At 37.7% G+C, this 18,953-nt stretch overlaps 1 protein-coding gene across 4 annotated transcripts in view; it reads left to right on the top strand.

The window, feature by feature from the left end:
* The first annotated feature begins 1,150 nt into the window (after nt 1-1,150).
* Nucleotides 1,151-18,953, top strand: part of SF3B1 (splicing factor 3b subunit 1) — a 33,840-nt gene continuing 16,037 nt past the window's right edge. The window contains exons 1-6 of one of the 4 annotated variants that reach the window (XM_089916539.1): nt 1,151-1,282; nt 12,609-12,775; nt 14,117-14,221; nt 14,595-14,709; nt 16,185-16,240; nt 16,548-16,627. In XM_089916539.1, the coding sequence (XP_089772665.1) occupies nt 1,255-1,282; nt 12,609-12,775; nt 14,117-14,221; nt 14,595-14,709; nt 16,185-16,204 (435 nt within the window). In that variant the 5' untranslated portion in view covers nt 1,151-1,254 and the 3' untranslated portion in view covers nt 16,205-16,240; nt 16,548-16,627. Of the gene's footprint in view, nt 1,283-12,608; nt 12,776-14,116; nt 14,222-14,594; nt 14,710-14,762; nt 16,341-16,547; nt 16,628-17,579; nt 17,751-18,953 lie in introns of those variants that run through there. The other 3 variants (XM_022567312.3, XM_022567315.2, XM_022567313.3) reach the window with 3 other exon arrangements.

An 18,953-nucleotide genomic window follows, 5' to 3' on the forward strand; every position in this document is an offset into this window, starting at 1 on the left:
TACATATTTGTATTGAGTCAGTCACACAGCAAGGTAAACTGTTTTCTTTGTGATAGCTATAACCTGACCCTTACCTGCTTTACAAGGCTGCTTCCAGTACCAACTTCCCTCTTAAGTTCTTTTGTTCTTCAGAGTCCAAGGGCAGTGTGACAATACAAGCTTATGCTCTGCTCGTATAGCTGATGCTTAGGAGAAAAAAGACCACTGTATTTTTTTTAGCATATATTTTATTTATTTTTCACATCTTTATTGGAGTATAATTGCTTTACAACGGTGTTAGTTTCTGCTTCATAAGAAAGTGAATCAGCTATACATATATCCCCGTATCTCCTCCCTCTTGTGTCCCCCTCCCACCCTCCCTATCCACCCCACCGCTGTATTTTTATCTTTTAAAAATTCCTGATTTAGGAATGACGTTTAGGATTAAGAGAGGCATTTCATTAGTGTTAATGCTGACGATCAGGGCTTTTCTAAGAACTCAGAAAGTTTAAAAAGGCTTTAAAAGACTGGCAGAGTTCCTGCTGTGTAACTTAATAACTGTGTGATATTGCACAATTTATATATACCCCCCGCCCTAGTTTTTTCTCTCATTTCTTAAATGGGATTAGCCACAGTTTTCCACTTTATGGGATTTATGGGATTAGCAACAATTTACCAACTTTATGTGAATTTCAGTAGTGTTTGGGAACGTATATTGTAGACGAAACTCCTATCCAAATGGTATTTAGAAAGAAAGAAAAATGACCTTGAATTACAGCGCGAGGGATGAGACTTTTGTAACTGTTTCTGCAACTAAGCACTGCAACATCTGAGACATGCTAAAGAAAGCTTTTGTTTGGCTCCAGAACGCCGGTCCGGTGAATTTGGAGGAAGGGGATTGAAGGCCTGAGGCTTCTCCCAGCCCTGAAACCGTAATGTTTCTTTCAGTGACTGTTTTTAACTGCCCTGGTATACTCTGGTGTAACCCACTTTACTCCAGAGCAGAGTTACTCGCTTTAAAGAACCAAGACTCACCTAGCCCTTTTCTGGTTTACCGGGAAAACCGCCTCCCGGCCCCACCCTGGCTCCTCCCTCCACCCACAATGCACCTCTCTGTTCTATCTAGGTGGCTGTTCTGTCACGTGTCATCGACGGAGCGCGCTCCCGCTTGGCGCTTGCGTGGAGAGCGGCCCCCAGCTGTTTTTCTCCGTGGCAGCGGCGACGAGCGGAAGTTCTTGGGAGCGCCAGTTCCGTCTGTGTGTTCGAGTGGACAAAATGGCGAAGATCGCGAAAACCCACGAAGGTAAGCGGTCTTTTCCTTGTTACGTAGGTTCTCCGCTGCCCAACCTGCTAAGACTTTGGCTTCCTAGGTTTTTGCCTCTTCCTGTGGTTCCTTTTCTGGGGGCCCGAGCCCGCTCTTCAGGGCCCGCGTCGTCTACTCGGCGCCAGCGGCGCAGGCCACTGCCCCGCGTAATGGCGTCCTACTCGTACACCCCCGACAGGCGCTTTGTTCAGTGTTCGGGAGCTGTTGCTTCAGCGTTGCTTTTCTTCTCTGACCCGGGGGCCTCGTTAAACGGCTCTCTGAGGAAGATTCTTGGGCAAGGGAGCGGGGAAGAGCGCGTGGGAACAAAGTCTTCCTCGCCTCTCGGAACTGCCGTTGGCATAGTTTGTGCATGGGAGAGCCAGAAAAGCACTGAAATACGGCAGCCGCTTTCCGGGCAGCCTTCAGTCGAGTTTAGTCAGACTGAGGCCCATTACTCTTAACCTTGGTTAATCTGCATGACTTCAGGCGTCCAAGATACTTATCTAGGTTTTTTTTTGTTGTTGTTCGAAATGATTTGGGAATAAAATCTGGTAGTTTCTCCCTCTCTGGATCACTTTTAGTATAATATGGGTCGTTTTCTTCCTCTAAAGAAAGCAAAGGTCTTTTTCTTCCCACCGTATTATTGGTGGAAGAGAGAAAGGCACATTAATGGCCAAAGCATTTGAAGTAGTTGGTCGTTTTGTGGAATACAGAGTATGCATTAGGAAAATGTTGGGAATAGGCTGGAGTCCCCCGTCAGGGAGTATCCAGAAATGACAGGAAGTAGGGTCACTGTTGAGAAAAGATGAGGCATGGGAAGTTGGAGCTGCATTCCTTGATTTCTGACTTGGAATCTGAAATTTTCATCAAACACGAGCTTCCAAGAGTCGCTATTTTACACATCGTTTCTAGGTTCCTGGCTCGGGGTTAGTCTGTGAGAGGTAATAAAGACTAAGGCCATCAAGTTTTACAGCCTAGTGGGGAAACAGATATGTATACATCTTCATTATTATATGAGGCAAATGAATGCTTAAAAAAAGTATAAGCAGCATGTTCTGGGAACCTGGGTAACGAACGGAGTAATTAATTTATACTTAGGGCTGTTTCATAGAGGAGGTGAGGTGTCCCTGGTCTAAAAGGATCAATCGGTTTTAAATTAGGGGAGGACATGTGAGCCCGAGAGACCATCTTGTACCTAGGCAGTGAGTCGTGAAAGATGTGTTTGAGTGGTTGGCTGTAGCAGGAAAAGAGAGCGCAAGGAGGGAAAAAGTAGATGCATCTGGAAATGTTGGTTGGGGCTATTAATAATTGTATCACCTATGGGAACTGAAGTCTAGCTTTCTGCAACTTAAGAAACAGGCTAATGAAGTGGCAATAACTTTAATATTTTTATTATTCTTGTTAGGTATTTGGGATTTAAACACTGTTTTAACCCTGAAGTGTTTTTTAGGCATTTCTGTCTTTAGACTATCTCAAACATACTTTTTGCAAAATAATTAGAAAAAGTAAGGATGTTGGCTATTCTTGTTTATTCAGGAGTAGATTATTTATTTGGGGCATTTTGTGGCTTTGATTACTTGTTTATTGGTATCTTTATCATAAGATACTTTTGGATAGGAAAATCAAAGTTACGATTAGTTTTCCTGCGTTTTAGAAACCCAGTTGAAAGTTTTGGTCTACAGAAGATTGCAATTCATTTACCAAAATTGCTCTTATTTGGGATTATGCTTCCTATCAATATGAATTAGCTGAGGCCATAAAGAAAGTATTGGAGCGTTCAGTTTCACATCTGAATACCGTCTGTATACAAGATATTGTCCATCACTTAGGAGTATAATACAGTGGGATGAATGTTAGTGATGAATGTTACATAGTTTCTTGCTCCTTCCTCATGACATTTTCCTGGAGAACGCTAGTCCTTCAAGGTCCATCTCTGTTTTCACTTGTTAAGCCATCTCTGATAATCTGGAGCAGAATTAGTTTCTTGGTGTTTGTTTTTTGTGCTGCTACTGCAGCACTCTATAAATCATTATTACTTAGAATATTCTATTGTGTTAAGGTTTTCTCCTCCACTTTGAAGTTGTGTACAGAAAGTGTACTTTGGTATCGGCAGTACCTCGTGTGTGATGAGTGCTGAATATTTTATCAACACTATTGAGAGATTAATTTATACCGTAAGTATTAAGGGTGTCACAGAAAGGGGACACAAACTTGAACGATTGGGTAGGTTTGGATACATCTGTTTGGCTAAGATAGGTGGGAAGTAGGACTTATATTTTGGGAACCTCCTGAGCTCAGAGGAGGAAATGTTAGGTTAGCATCAGATTAGGGAAGGCTTTGGACGCTGAGCTAGGTTTCGCTTTGGCCTTCGGATATCTACAGGATAAAGTGCCCTCCTCATTCTCCCAGGTAACAGATTACTTATGTGATTTAAGAAAGTCATTGGTTGCAGAGTGAAGGATGACCTAAAGGGAGTAAGGGCAACTTTTAAGGTTATTGAAGCAGTTGAGAGGAGGTCTTGAATGTGAACCTCAGTGGAGCAACTTTTTTTTTTTTTTGGGCTGTGCTGCTCAACTTGCGGGATCTTAGTTACTGCACCAGGGGTTGAACACGGGCCACGTCAGTAAAAGTGCCGAGTCCTAACCACTGGACTGCCGGAGAACTCCCTGGAGAAACTTTTTACAATGTGTAATACTTGTTTAATTTTTGTCTTAGAGTTGTCTATCATGTTGCCTTTTTAAATAAAGATTATATAATCTTTTTGTTCTAAATAATGTTGCTGGTAAAGACATTGCATTGCTCTGTTGTACCTTATAATTTATTGTTAAATTAATGGCTGCATCAGTACTTTGTAATTGAGTCTTGTGAAGTAAGTAATATTGTCTTCAAACTGCAGTAGGTTATTGTTGTACCTTCCAATGTGGTTTTTTTCACAGACTATTACTTCCCATCATTGAACCAAACTGATAACTTTTTTTTTCTTGTTGTCATGTTCCTTTCAAATATTTCTGTTAAGATCAAGCCTTAACATCCTCTTTAACCAACCCAGTTATTTTTTTATCCTGGGTCAGTGTGGCTTATGCTTTCTAGTGTTGAAATATAAAAAGAGCTGGACTTATTCAAGTCGAATATAATCCCTTTCTGCATGTTAAATTGTGTCAAGTGTATATAGTTATTAATGTGCATAATCTTGCCATTCAGCAGTTCTTCAGCTGTTGGTGATTTTGGCCCATGAGAGAATACACACTTTTCTGTTCGGAAAGGAAAATAGATGGATTATCCAAAAATCCCATATATTGGCTTGTTTTGCCACTATCCCTTGAATGGATTTTGGGGGGCATCACAAGGCTGAAAAAGTTTTCTCCCTTAGTCTCTTGCTTGCAGAATGGCTTGGAATAATCATTTTGTTACTCTGAATCTTCTGAGATTTTTATTTTCCTGTGTCCAGAATAGTTACTGTTTTGGTTTTGTAGATATTCAGGATGAATGTTGCTAGTCAAAATAAAAAGGAAAAGAAATTGCTTAAAGATTTTGAAAAAAATTTTTCCTGTAGAATTATTTAAGAATTAATTTCATTGATATTAGTTAGGAATTAATCATTTAGGAACTGTTATCTGTAGTGTTTAGTAAAATAATTTACCGTTATAGTTAGTTGTCCTAGTGGGGTTTTGTTGAAGGAAAAGATTGAGTGTTGGTATGCAGAATATACTTTGTATTTTTCTGGATGTCTTTTGGAAGTCTCATATTTGAGAAATCCTTGCTCACCACCTGCTTCTGATTGGTGGAGATTAGATGTCACTTACGGACCAGACTGAAAGGTGTCAGTGAGTGATTAACATCCAAAGCATCCAAAGGCTGTGTCTGTGTAACACATAATGAACAGTAATTAGAACGTTGCAAATAATACAGATTAAAAATGAGGAATAAAGATGTATCAAGGAGGAGGAAGTGCTGCAAGCTGGACTTAGCAATGTGTGAGACATAGAAGAAAGAAAAGGCACAGAAAGGGAAACCAGTAGAATGGAATTGGTGGGGAGCAGTTAAACAGGTGTATAAGATGTGACCAGTGGTGGTTTATCTCAGAGTTTGATATTTAGGTCTTAGTTTAAAATACAAACAGTAGGTTAGATGTTGCCCATCTTTTAAAAGACCCCTAGTTCCAGCAGTACTGTCTTTTGATGTCAAACTCAGTTCCCAGATAAAACATTTGATGTATTTATGTCAGAAAAATGTCTATAATTTTAAATTTTAAGTTATCACATTTTTTGGATTATAAAAGTAATACAGTAATTTTTAAGTAAATGAAAAATGGAAATTTATTTATTGAATGAATTGAGATTTCAAATGGGCCAGTTCATAAATTTATTCATTAATTCACAATTAATTTTTATCTCCTAGGGAAGGATTTGTTCTCTGATAGTTGAAAATATTCCTAGGATCAGAATTCCTCTCCAAAAAGAGAGGTTTCAATTGAATAATGACATTTATTTTTTGTAGATCATTGGAGCAAATTTAGTTTTTAAAATATATATATTAACATTTAGAAGATTTTACGTTACCATCATTTGCAAGATCAGTAAGGCTGGAAAAGAAAGAAAATGACAAAGAAAAAGAATTGGAACTTTTAAGATTAAAGTTATTACGTAAAAGAACTTAAAAAAACTCTGTTTATGTGTAGCAGAGGACTCCATTTCAGAGAAGAGAGAGCTTTTATTTTCTGTTGCATGGGGTCAGAGGGTGTGGTTTCAAAGGGTTAGAAGAAAGGAGAACCAAGAATGAGGGAAAAGGGAGAAACTTAAAACTACGCTTTTAAAAAATTTTAACTTTTTATTGAAAATTGAAGACATATACAAAAATAGAATAGTAAAATAAACCCCCACGTTGTGCCCATCATCTAATCATCTTGCTTGAACAGTTGTAAAGGCAAGGCCACTTTTGTTTAATCTCTTCACTGGTCTTTTCCACCTTTCCCATTATTTTGAAGCAAATCCAAGATGTATCATTTTATCCATACATTTTTCAGTGTGTATCTCTAAAATGTAACAACTTTAAAAAATACCATTGTTGGGAGTTCCCTGGTGGTCTAGTGGTTAAAATTCTGTGCTTTCACTGCCGTGGCCCGGGTTCAGTCTCTGGTCGGGGAACTGAGATCCCACAAGCTGTGTGGCGTGGCCAAATAAGAAAAAAAAAAACCATTATTGCACCTAAAATTAATATAATAAAATATCCATCAGTGTTGGGAATCAAGTTCCAAATAAAGTTCATACATTGTGATTAGTCTTAAAATCTTTGTTCCTCCATCTCTTTTTCTTGCCATTAATTTGTTGCAGTATCTTTGTCCTGTAGAGTTTCCCACAGTCTAGAGGGAAAGAGAAGATGGCCATAAAAACACAACTTTCTCTTAGACTCTCCCACCACTACTGCTGCAGTCAAGGTGTCAGTAGGCCCACAAGCAAGGGAAGCTCCAAGAATATTATTGGGTTTTGAAGTGAGCACAGTTCTGAAATCATACTTCAGGTTTAGGTTGGACTAGCCATGGCAAGGAGCTCTAACAAAGGACTTGGAAACTCAGGTGCCCGTCCCACTATAATTTTAATGGCAATGCATATAATCTCAAAATTTTCTAATAAGCTTAACTGCTACCTGAAATAGTTTTTTGTGTGTGTGTCATTTTTTTTTTTTTTTTGGACTCCCAGTGATAAGACATGCCTTAAAATACGAATACCAACTTAAGAAAAACCCCGTTTTGACCCCGGTCAAAACCCCTTGACCGTTTACCCTCAAGGATCCTCCTTTAGTGAGGCTCTTTCAGGCTCTTTGGTAAATACAAGTCTAATACTTAACTAGTACTTTGATTTCTTGTCTAAGGCTTTTTTTTTTTAACCACTTGCAACTCTGGGTATTTGAAGGACTACGCATAATTTTAATTTTAGGATTCCAAATCTGCTGTCAAGATAAGGAATCCCTGCTTTCTTTTTAAGTGTTCAGCATTAGTAACCAGGAGTCCTACTATAGAAGCCTCCTTCCCCCTCAGTAGACTTTACTGAAGATGGGGGTAGGGTTGGGTGGAGAACAGAAGTGAGGCTTTCATTCAGATAATCAGATAACTTAGAAATCCGTATTAGATGTTTCTACCTTCTGTTACCCTTTCTTTAACACCATAAAACTGTGGAATTTTATAATTTCACTTACCCCAGCTTTTCTTCATTTTACTTGTTCTCTTAATTCCTCTTCTCAAAATTCTTCTGTTGTACAGAATAATTCAGTTCTCCTCTGTCCTTAAACTTGCTTAAGTAAACCAAGAGTTTGTGATAAAATGAAACAAATACTTGTTATAAGACCCGGCAATCCTGCTCGTAGGTATTTACCCAAGTGGTATTAAAACCTGTGTTCACACAAAAACCTGTACACTGATGTTTACAGCAGCCTCTACAAACTCAAACAACTTGAATGCCCCATAGAGAATGGGTAAACACACTGTAGTACAATGGAATGCTACTTGGTAATAAAAAATCACAAACTTGATGTGCACAACATGAAGACTGGAATATTTATGGGTTTGGGCGGATTAGAGTGCCAGCTCTTGGCAATCATATGTGTGGCCACTAGGAGGTCCTAGTCTGTGGTGTCTAGCAGACTGTTCATTTTTTTTATTTTCACATCTGCATGTCTTGAATTACAGAGATGCTAAATTGGAAAGGGATTAGGTGGGAACAGATTAGTATAAACATTTCCTTCTTTGTTTGCCTCCTCAAGTCTTTTATTAAAAAAATTTTTTTTTTCCTTTGGCTGTGTTGGGTCTTCTTGCTTTGTGCGGGCTTTCTCTAGTTGCAGCGAGTGGGGGCTGCTCTTCGTTGTGGTGGCTTCTCCTCTTTGTTGTGGAGCACGGGCTCTAGGCACTCGAGCTTCAGTAGTTGTGGCACTTGGGTTCAGTAGCTGTGGCTTGCAGGCTTTAGAGTGCAGGCTCAGTAGTTGTGGCGCACGGGCTTAGTTGCTCCGTGGCATGTGGGATCTTCCCGGACCAGGGCTCGAACCCGTGTCCCTTGCACTGGCAGGGGGATTCTTAACCACTGTGCCACCAGGGAAGTCCAAGTTTTTTATTTAATATCTTAGACCTCTGGTTATTCTTTTGAATATATTCCACCTCATTTTTTTTCATACTTGGTATCAAGTCTTATGCGTTCATCGTTTGCTGTCAGAAATTATCTATTTGATTATTTTTAGTTCGTATTTTAAGAAAGTACAGGAATACCTGCATATCAGTAGCTGTAATTTAGTGTTAGCTTTGAAAGTAAGGAGTTAAAGACAACTTTTTTCTCTTTCCCAGTTTTTTATAAACCCTTGCTGGGAGAAAAATTAGAAAATTTACTTTTTTTTTTTTTTTTTTTGTGGCACGCGGGCCTCTCACTGCTGGGGCCCCTCCCGCCGCGGAGCACAGGCTCCGGACGCACAGGCTCAGCGGCCATGGCTCATGGGCCCAGCCGCTCCGCGGCATGTGGGACCCTCCTGGACCGGGGCACGAACCCATGTCCCCTGCATCAGCAGGCGGACTCTCAACCACTGCGCCACCAAGGAAGCCCAGAAAAATTACTTTTAATGACTTCTACAGATTGAAAGTTACATTTTTATTATGAAATATAATACAGAGAAGTGTAGGAAAAAATGTTATGAACATAGTATAACCCATTGCCCAGCTTTACCAATTCTTAATATTTTGCTGTATTCCACAAATTTTAATTTATTTTGGAAACAAAACAAAGTTACCTTATTTATGAACATATTGATACATTTGTTTGCTCATAAATATTTGATTGTATTATGTTTGGTATTTTGGCACAAGTTTTATTAAGAAATAATTACAGGGTTTTCTAGTTTTTAATTCTGTCACTTGTATAACTGCTGAGTTTTGTGGAATCTATTGTAATTTTGTGGATAACACGATTTTTGTAAATGTGCTGCAGTTTACAATGCAAAACAAAATCCACTAGCTTTTTGGACTTTAATCCATACAGATAAAGATACAGAAATAGTAACTGGTTGAACTGTATACATAACCTGTTGAAATTTAGTAATGAACCTCGCCCTCAGAATTTAACCATGAACAGCTGCCTAGCCCCATTTGATTCAATAAGTATCCAGTCACAGTTCATACAGGCTTTATACAAATGCTAATTCAATATTTGTGTACCTTTGTAAGAAAACTGTTGCTAATCAGTAAGGACATAAAATCAGTAGGTAAAATTCAGTAGATGAAAGTAGTTCTGAATAAATATATTATCCAGAAAAGGATAATAGCTATTGAAAACTTATAATGGAAAAGTTCTTTAGAAGGAAAATAAAACTGTGATGTGTTGGTGGGGCAGCACACTGCACAATGATAGGTGTGGTGTGATGCAATTTTTATGAAACAGTTCCCCTTCCTGGTTTTTTAGTTGTATGTGACCTAGAAGAAAGTATAAAATTGGTGATTCTGGTGAGAGTGGGCTGGGGCTGGAAATGGAGGGATGATGGGCTAGGTATGAGTTTCCTGGGGCGTTTATTTTAATAATGTGGAAGCCTGGGCTCATACATTGGAGGTTCTGATTTAGTGTGTCTGAGGCTTAGGAGTCTGTCCTTGTAACAGGTGCCCCAGGTGATTTCGATGTAAGTGGTCAGTAGACCACACTGATGCTGTAGAGGGGAGATGGCATACTATTTGGCTGGCCTGATTGACCCGTTTATGTTTCTTGCCTGGATCCTGATGGCGGTAGCGTTTGTGGTTCTTAAAAAGAGCCTATTTACTTAAAAGTGATACATGTACCTAGTGGTTGGAAAAAAAAAAAAAAAGCTTCAAACATTGCTGAAATGGAAATGCTCAAAAAAGGAAAAAATGAAGGGTAGATCTCCGCTCACCCTTTAGCCAATCTACTAATCCCTGAGAGGTTTCCTTGTATTATACCAGGGGAAAAAGTGTTCCTAGGGGGTGAGGGAAGGGAGCAAATGCGGGTTAAAACTTACATATATATATATATATGTATAAATACTTAAAACAGAAGCAACAGTAGAGAGAATAGTAAAATGAATCAGCCAGCTCAAGTGAGGATATTTCTGTTTGTGATTAATCGTGGTGGAGGCCCCTGGCTGCCTGTGCTGCTGTAACAGTTTTGAGGGGAGAAATGCAGGAAAAATGCGTGGTGCTGGCGGTGCTGTGACACAGTATAAAAATTTTGAGATGTGTTTACAAACTGGGACTGCTAATTTCAGTGTTAACCCTATTGCATTATATTGAGTTATTGAGACTTGCTCCCACAAGCTGTGCCTCAGACTAGATAATGTTATTACATTTTCTACTTTAAACCACACCCCATCTTGAGGAACTAGAGAAGGTTTTCTCCCTTAGCTGGGGGAGGGGGTTGGGCATTTGTGCCACTTGAATTTTTTCCTTTTGGTCCTTGCAAACTAGTAAATGAGCTTTTAAAAGCTTTTTAAATGACTTAATTCAGTTGAAGGTAATGAGCTAGCACAAGCTAGCACAAATTGAAACATCTATTTGTTAGGCCACAGATCACTGGCAGTAGAAACTCTTTTTCTTTACACATGTATATGTTATTCATATTATTAAAATGAAACGTTAGTTTGTAATTTAAAGTTATCTGTTGTCTGGAAAGACTTAAAAAAAGGTTGGAAGACTAGTCAGTATTCAAAGGAGACTGAAGAGACATGACAACTAAATGCAATGTGTGGTTCTTGATAGGATCACGGATCAAAGAAGGGACCATCTATGAAGGATGTTACTAGGACCATTGGGGAGATATGAAACTGGATTGTATTTTAGATGATGTCATATCTAGGTTTAATTTCTTGAGCATGTTAATACTGTTGTGGTTATGTAGGAGAATGTTCTAGATCTGGAAATACATGCTGAAATATTAGGGGTTTTAAATGGTTTAGAAAAGTTGCATGTACACACGTATTTGTTTTATGTCTTACATACATAAACAGTTGATGAATGTAAGTGAAGGGTGTGGGTGTTCATTGTACTGCTTTAATTTTTTTCAGTCTTGAAAAATTAAAAAAGCAGTTGAAAAGAGTTGATACTTCATTCACCACATTTGCATCTTTTTTTTGGCTGCTTTGGGTCTTCATTGCTGTGCATGGGCTTTCTCTAGTTGGGGCGAGCGGGGCTTATTCTTTGTTGCAGTGCGCAGGCTTCTCGTTGGGGTGGCTTCTCGTTGCAGCACATGGGCTCTAGGCGTGTGGGCTTCAGTAGTTGTAGCACATGGGCTCAGTAGTTGTGGCTCCCGGGCTCCAGAGCTCAGGCTCAGCAGTCGTGGCTCATGGGCTTAGTTGCTCCACGGCATGTGGGATCTTCCCAGACCAGGGGTCGAACCCGTGTCCCCTACATTGCAGGCGGATTCTTAACCACTGCGCCACCAGGGAAGTCAACCATGTGCATCTTCTGAATGTCAGACCTATGGCTAGACATGGTGTTTGGGGAGTGAGACATGGCAAGAGTTAATTCATTCATTGAATGCTTAAGTGTTTCATGCTCATGATGTCCTTCAGTCCTTAAAACAAAACTTTATGTTGTAGGAAACTGAGATACATAGGTTAAATAACGTATGAATTAGCAGAGAAAGAGCCTTTGAAGGCATACATTTTGAGTCTAAAGCTCAGACTCTTAATCATAAATCTAATGTGATGGTGGTTGCAGCCAAACTGTGTAGGGCTCTGTATTACGTGTTTAAGAATTTAGATTTTATCCTTTATTGTTTTGCTGTTGAAGATGTTTAGGACATCACCTAGGAGCTTGTTAGGAATGCAGAAACTTGGGTCTGATATGATACAGGCCTACTGCATTCTAACAAAATCAGAACGTGTAGATGATTTGTTGCCCATTTAGGTTTGCGAACCACTCTCCACAGTACTGTTTTTACCTTTCTGGTAGTGTTGAGTTTAAATAATCTTGAGTGTTGTACTTGGTCCCTTAATCAACATTAACAGTATTATTTTTTCAAGCAGGGAAAGCTTAGAATTCAGCGGTAGTATAATGAACTTTGGTAACCCATTCTTAAGGTGAGAGTAACTTGTAGTTGGTGAAGTAGTAAGCATCTCCTCTGTGTGCATAAGTATTGTCTGTTGGGTGGAGATGTATTAAATTTATTAAAAATCAATACTTTGTATAGTTACTCTAACCCCTTATGGAATGATTATAACCCCTTATGGAATGATTATTTTGAAGTTTCTGTGTTTAGAAGAGTTTTTGATAATACTCAGTAGAAAAATGCATTGTGTTGAGTGCTCTTTGGAAAATGAGATTAAGAAGATTTTATTAATTTTGTTATAGATATTGAAGCACAGATTCGAGAAATTCAAGGAAAGAAGGCAGCTCTTGATGAAGCTCAAGGAGTGGGCCTTGATTCTACAGGTTATTATGACCAGGAAATTTATGGTGGAAGTGACAGCAGGTTTGCTGGATACGTGACATCTATTGCTGCAACTGAACTTGAAGATGTAAGTTACAAAGTATATAAACAGTCCAAGCATTATTTTGAAGGAGAGCAAGAAATATAAAGGAATCTTCCGTTTTGAGTCATCTGGTTTAATCTGGGGAGAGACATCTTGGAGATTGGGAGATCTTCCTTTGGGAGGATAAAACTGTCGAAAGCGTCCTTCTCTTCTAAGAAACTTCTGGAAGTGCTCAGTTCTGAATCTTTATGTTAAAACTAGTTTGTTTATCCAGCAAAGCACCGGGAAATCATTAACCATTGTAAAGTAAATCCTTATTGTTACCTACTGAGCTCTATCTAGAGTAGCCCAGTGAGAAGTGACTTCATTTTAAACAGCCGTCTGTGCTTGTGACTTTTGATTTCTGACTTGTTTCCAAAAAACTTGGTGCTGTTTTTTCCCCCCTTGACATCTTAACATGAGTGGACTCTTTCTTGTTACTCATATTAATGGGCTTTTCATGCCTAGTTTAGTTACTCTGAAGGGGGACTGCCTCTCATTTTGAAATACATCTCTTAAAGTGTTTTCATATATTCCACATAGCTTATACTTTGTCACACCATTTTCAAACATCCAAATTTGGTGAAATAGCTGATCATTTTCGTGTGGTTCAGTAATCTATGTACATAGATTATGAAACTTGTTATTTTTATGAAATTCAAGCCATATTTAATTTTATGGTTAGAACTTTTTTTTTTAAGAAAAATTTTAAAGTTCCAAAGGCAAAATTTCTAGAAGCTGATCAGTCTTATATTTGCATTATCGTACCTTAATGGTAAGAGGCAGTGATGGCTCTGTGTTCTAGACGCTGAGCGGGAGGTTGTCATTTCATTTTTGAATAAAATTAATGAGGTGTTAAGATCTTCTTGAGATCCATCCATTGTTGCACTTCTTACCTTAGTAAAATAATAATATAACATTGTTCTGTTTAAACGTACTATTAGGGAAATAAATACATTTACAATTAATTACATTTTGTTTCTGTGGTTAAATCATGTTTTTTAAAAAAGAGTTAAAAAGACAAGGAAACTGGAGAGTTCTAAATAAGCTGTTTGTATTTTCCAAATTTGAAAACAAATTTCATCATGTGCTCTGTGAGAAGATGAAATGCTCAGGTTTTTCAAGTCCATACCTACTTTATTTACAGAAAGGATTCCTTGTTTAGTATTTTTAAAAGAATATAGAGAACTAAATTTCTTTATTAACACTTTGAGTTGAAAAAAAAACCTAAGTGTTAACAAGTTTCATCACGTTGTCTTTTGATTTCATATTGAATCTTTGTGTGTTCTTTCTAGTTTTTAAGTTCTGACGTTTTTGTTTGTGGCTTTCTGGGGGCATTCGTTGCAGGATGACGATGACTACTCATCATCTACAAGTTTGCTTGGTCAGAAGAAGCCAGGATATCATGCCCCTGTGGCATTGCTTAATGATATACCACAGTCAACAGAACAGGTGACTTTTTTTTCTTTTTTAAGTTAAAACCAAAGTTTATTCAGCTAAAGAAAACTGAACGTCTCAATTCCAATGGAAAGTCACATATTTTAGGAATCAAGTTATTACAGTGTCTGAGGAGAGTTGATTTGGGAGAATTAGAAATAGTAGTTTATTTCAAAAAGGTGATCATTTCATGAAGGATTGAACTATGGAAATTGTCTCATTTCCATATGCCTTATTTTTTCACATTAGCATTTATCTGAAAAATGATACATAATATTAGGTATTTATTAAACATTTTTACATGTTTTATAATGTTCTGATTTTTGTTTGTGACATTCTCTTTGGTTATTTAATAAGTGAGTGTTAAGTGAGACATACCTCTTTTCAGTATGATCCATTTGCTGAGCACCGACCTCCGAAGATTGCAGATCGGGAAGATGAATACAAAAAGCACAGGCGGACCATGATAATTTCCCCAGAGCGTCTTGATCCTTTTGCAGATGGTAATTCTTTCCCACTTTTCTATAAGTATTCAGAAATTTATTTGTGTTAAGTTGTCTTTAGCCCTTTGATTTTTTTTGGCATGCTTATGAATTTGCTTTTCTTTTTAAAAATCCCCCTTATAGATTTGTATAGATTTGGTTGAAGTCACAGATGCCATATTCTTCATCTTTATAATGCCAGTTTTCTTTCCAGGTAGAAGGACAAGAAACTAATGAGCCAATGCCATAGAAACGCAAAGGGTTAAAGGTTTTTCTTTTACTTTTGTTTTGGGTACGCTTTCTTTACTTTGAACAAATGTGTTTTTCTGCTCAAAATACTTTCAAATTATTGAAAGTTTTCATTCCAAGTCTTAGATTTTTAGGATTGTTACTTTTGAGAAACTGTTTCCACATTAGAGCTCCCCTCATATTGCTCTAAATATAGTTTAGTAAATGCACCTACTTTGCTCTAAGCATACTTAAAGTTAAAACAAAAGTATGTATACAAAGACTTTGATATTTTTAATAGTTGGAGTCTGTTTTGCTAATTTTAGTGCGTAGGTCAGCACAAGGGGCATAGTGAGCCTGATGGAAGCTTTCCTCAGGTGAGTGAGTTTCAAGATCAAAGTTAGGTGCCTGTTTCTTAAAATTAGATTCTGCTGCAGGTTTACAAATTAGACTTTCAGCCTGCATGAATTAGTAGGGATATTCTTTTTTTTACTTGCATAATTGTAATTGATTTAAACATGTATGTCAGAATTCACAGGCCCATACTAACTGTCCTTAATTTCTTTCCTACAGCAGTACTGCTATATGCCAGTCCTGTCTGCATTCTTAAGGGTGCAGTTCAACACATCCTCTCTAGATTATGGTGAAAAAGTATTCCAAAGGAAGTCTTATCAGAGATAGTGTCAGAAAGAATGACACTACCAATTGGGCATGATCTTCAGCATAGGAAATGTCTTAGACCTTTATTAGTTTTTCCTAAATTGTGATGCTATACTACTTGTATAGCTAATTATCACATTTCTAAAACGTAGTGTGCCTCTGTGAATCTTGTTATATATTGTTTGGGCTTCTTTAAGATATTTTGAAGTTTGAAAAGCAAATACTGAAACTTTAACCAAGAGACTAACACATCTCTTTGTACACCACTTTTTTTCTGTATGCATCATAATAACTGGTAGAAGTAATATATTTCAAGTAATATGTTTCCAGTTGTTATTTATACTTTCTAAGAAAATAAAAATATGTTTCTGGGTCAACAAAAAGTAAAAATCATGAAGCCCTTTTTAGTAACATGACATCAGAATAAGATTAGAGGTATATTTTTAAAAATCAGATTTTCTAAACTATAACTGTTTTAGAACATTGTATGAAGAACTTATCTAGTCATAGTTACTTGTAGTCAGGATTTTAACAGCTTGCAACAGGTAATGTTTTGAATATAAATATCTTTCCAAAGTGTTACTAATGGTAAAGAGATAATTTTCTAGGCTTCTATTCTGCTGCTTGAAGTCAGAACTGCTGATGGAGACAAAGGCACGAAAGTGTACGTATTCCGGATTAGCAACCCAGGAACCCATCACTTCTGAAGACTCTAAACTGTGCTGTCATTTTGTTTTTATATGCATTAAAATATTTGTTTTAAACTGCTGTAGATATGTTTGTGTTCAAACAGGTTAAATTGATCAGCAAACTCAATAAAAAGTAAGATGTGTAATTATTAAAGTTTTCCATCAAAAAATAAATTAAATGATTATGGAATAATGTAATATTAGAGCAGGGCAGATAAATCAGTTGAACCTAATTATCTTTTATTTATTGTACTCTTGTCCTGTTGCTGTTCTTTTCTGCAGGAGGGAAGACCCCTGATCCTAAAATGAATGCTAGGACTTACATGGATGTAATGCGAGAACAACATTTAACTAAAGAAGAGGTCTGTGAACCTGCTTTTTATTTTAATGGTGTTGAAAGAATGTAAAGAAAGTTGAGATTAAGAGACTTTCATGTTTCCTTTTTATTTGCTGCACAAGTAATATTTTAACATTATTAATAAAAATTAAGTTGAGAAAGAACCTTATTCAAAATTCTAACACCTCCCAAATTAAGCTTTTCATATTTCTATACTATCCTTTTCTAGTGCCTGGCCCCTTGGCCACATGTATATGCATATATATCTTACAGTGGATATATCTGGGGGTGGATTGATGGTGTGTGCCTGAAGTCAGTGTGTAAGGGAAAAGTCAAAGAGTAAGATCATTTTTTGAAAAGCCTCTAATTCTTCCATAAAATTTAGTTTGAATATGGGCGGAGAATTCTAACGAATTCCTGCTGGCCTGCAGAGATTGCGGTGTTTTGTTTTAATAGTTAATTTTCATAACTTTATTATAAATATATAATAGATTTGTTTGTTGGATGAATTAAATGCGGTAATGGAACCCTACTTTAAAATCATAGGCTAAATAAATGTGTATTTTTTGTGACTATTATATATAATATTTCATAGTTATAACAAAAAATTTCACTTTTATTACTTTTCTAACTTATAGCCTTAATTACTATTTATATGAGTTTTATGTAAAACTGTTTTTCACTGGAAGCATTTTGGTTCACGACCATTGACTGAAGATTTTACTTCATTAACTGTATATAAAGCAGTGCGCTCTACGTAATAAATTCTGTATTTGCTCATCTGTTGTGTGGAAAGACAGTATATAAAACTTGAAAATACAGGAAAGAGGGAAAATAAGGAATGGGTCCACCAGTAGCATAGAAAGGAGAATGAGTGAAAAATAAAATGGCATTATATAGAAATGACTCTGCTAATGATATAAGAATATATTGAAAATGTTTTAAAGATGCTCACTGTTTATTCAAATATTTTTCAGAGAGAAATTAGACAACAGCTAGCAGAAAAAGCTAAAGCTGGAGAACTAAAAGTCGTCAATGGAGCAGCAGCATCCCAGCCTCCCTCAAAACGAAAACGGCGTTGGGATCAAACAGCTGATCAGACTCCTGGTGCCACTCCAAAAAAGCTGTCAAGTTGGGATCAAGCAGAGGTAATTTCTTTTTTTTATTTTTTATTATTACTATTTTAAATTTATTTTTCTCATGGAATATATTAGTCTGCTTTTGTTGACACAACAAGATAACCACAGACTGGGTAGCTTAAACAGAAGACATTTTCTCACAGTTCTGGATCAAGGTGCCAACAGGGTTAGTGTCTGGTGAGAGCTCTCTTTCCGGCTTGCACACATCTGCCTTCTTGCTGTGTCCTCAAGAGGCCTTTGCACACGTGGAAAGAGCGAGGGAGCTCTGGTGTCTCTTTTCCTATAAGGACACCAGTCCTATCAGATTCATGTCCAACCTTGTGACCTCATTTAGCCTCATTACCTCACTAAAGGTCCAATCTCCAAGTACAGTTACAGTGAGGATAAGGGCTTCGACATGACTTTTGGTGGAGACATAGTTTAGTTCATAACATGGGGTAAAGGAATGTTCCTTCTGGAATATTAATTATACATATGTAAGTATGTCGCGTTATGTGGAGGTTGAGTAGAACAGTGGTCTTCCTCATTTTTTAGATGGATTATTTAAGTCTCTGACCACAGGTGTCAGATACATAATGCTACCGCGTTTCCTTCGTCAGTTGATTTTCCTAGAAACTTTTTTTGGTGGTAAAATGTATATAAAATTTACCATTTTTAACCATTTTTAAGTGTACAGTTCGGTGGTATTGATGACACAGTGTGTGTCAAGTACCACCATGATTCATTTTCAAAACTTTTTCATCACTTCAAGGAAACTCTGTGATCATTAAGCAATAACTCTGTCCCCCTCCCCTTCAGATGACTTTTTTATGCTTTTCTCTGTGAAACCTGTAGTACCTCCTTAGCTGCTGCTTTTTTGGGGGGGGTGGGGTGGGGTGGTTCGCGGGCCTCTCACAGTTGTGGCCTCTCCAGTTGTGGAGCACAGGCTCCGGACGCGCAGGCTCAGTGGCCATGGCTCACGGGCCCAGCCGCTCCGCAGCACGTGGGATCTTCCCGGACCGGGGCACGAACCCGTGTCCCCTGCATCGGCAGGCGGACTTTCAACCACTGCGCCACCAAGGAAGCCCTATATAGAATCTTTTGAAAGGAAAAAATACTGAGTCTTATTTGCAAACATAAAGCTAAATAGAACTCTTGGGTTGGATAGAGCATCCAACTTTAAAAGAAATATGTAAAAGTATACTACAAAACTTACAGAATTATTTAAATACA

The sequence above is a fragment of the Delphinapterus leucas genome, chromosome 8 (genome assembly GCF_059928025.1).
Source record: "Delphinapterus leucas isolate spDelLeu-1000000601 "Yukka" chromosome 8, BTC_Dleu_Yukka2, whole genome shotgun sequence".
Taxonomy (NCBI): Eukaryota; Metazoa; Chordata; class Mammalia; order Artiodactyla; family Monodontidae; genus Delphinapterus; species Delphinapterus leucas.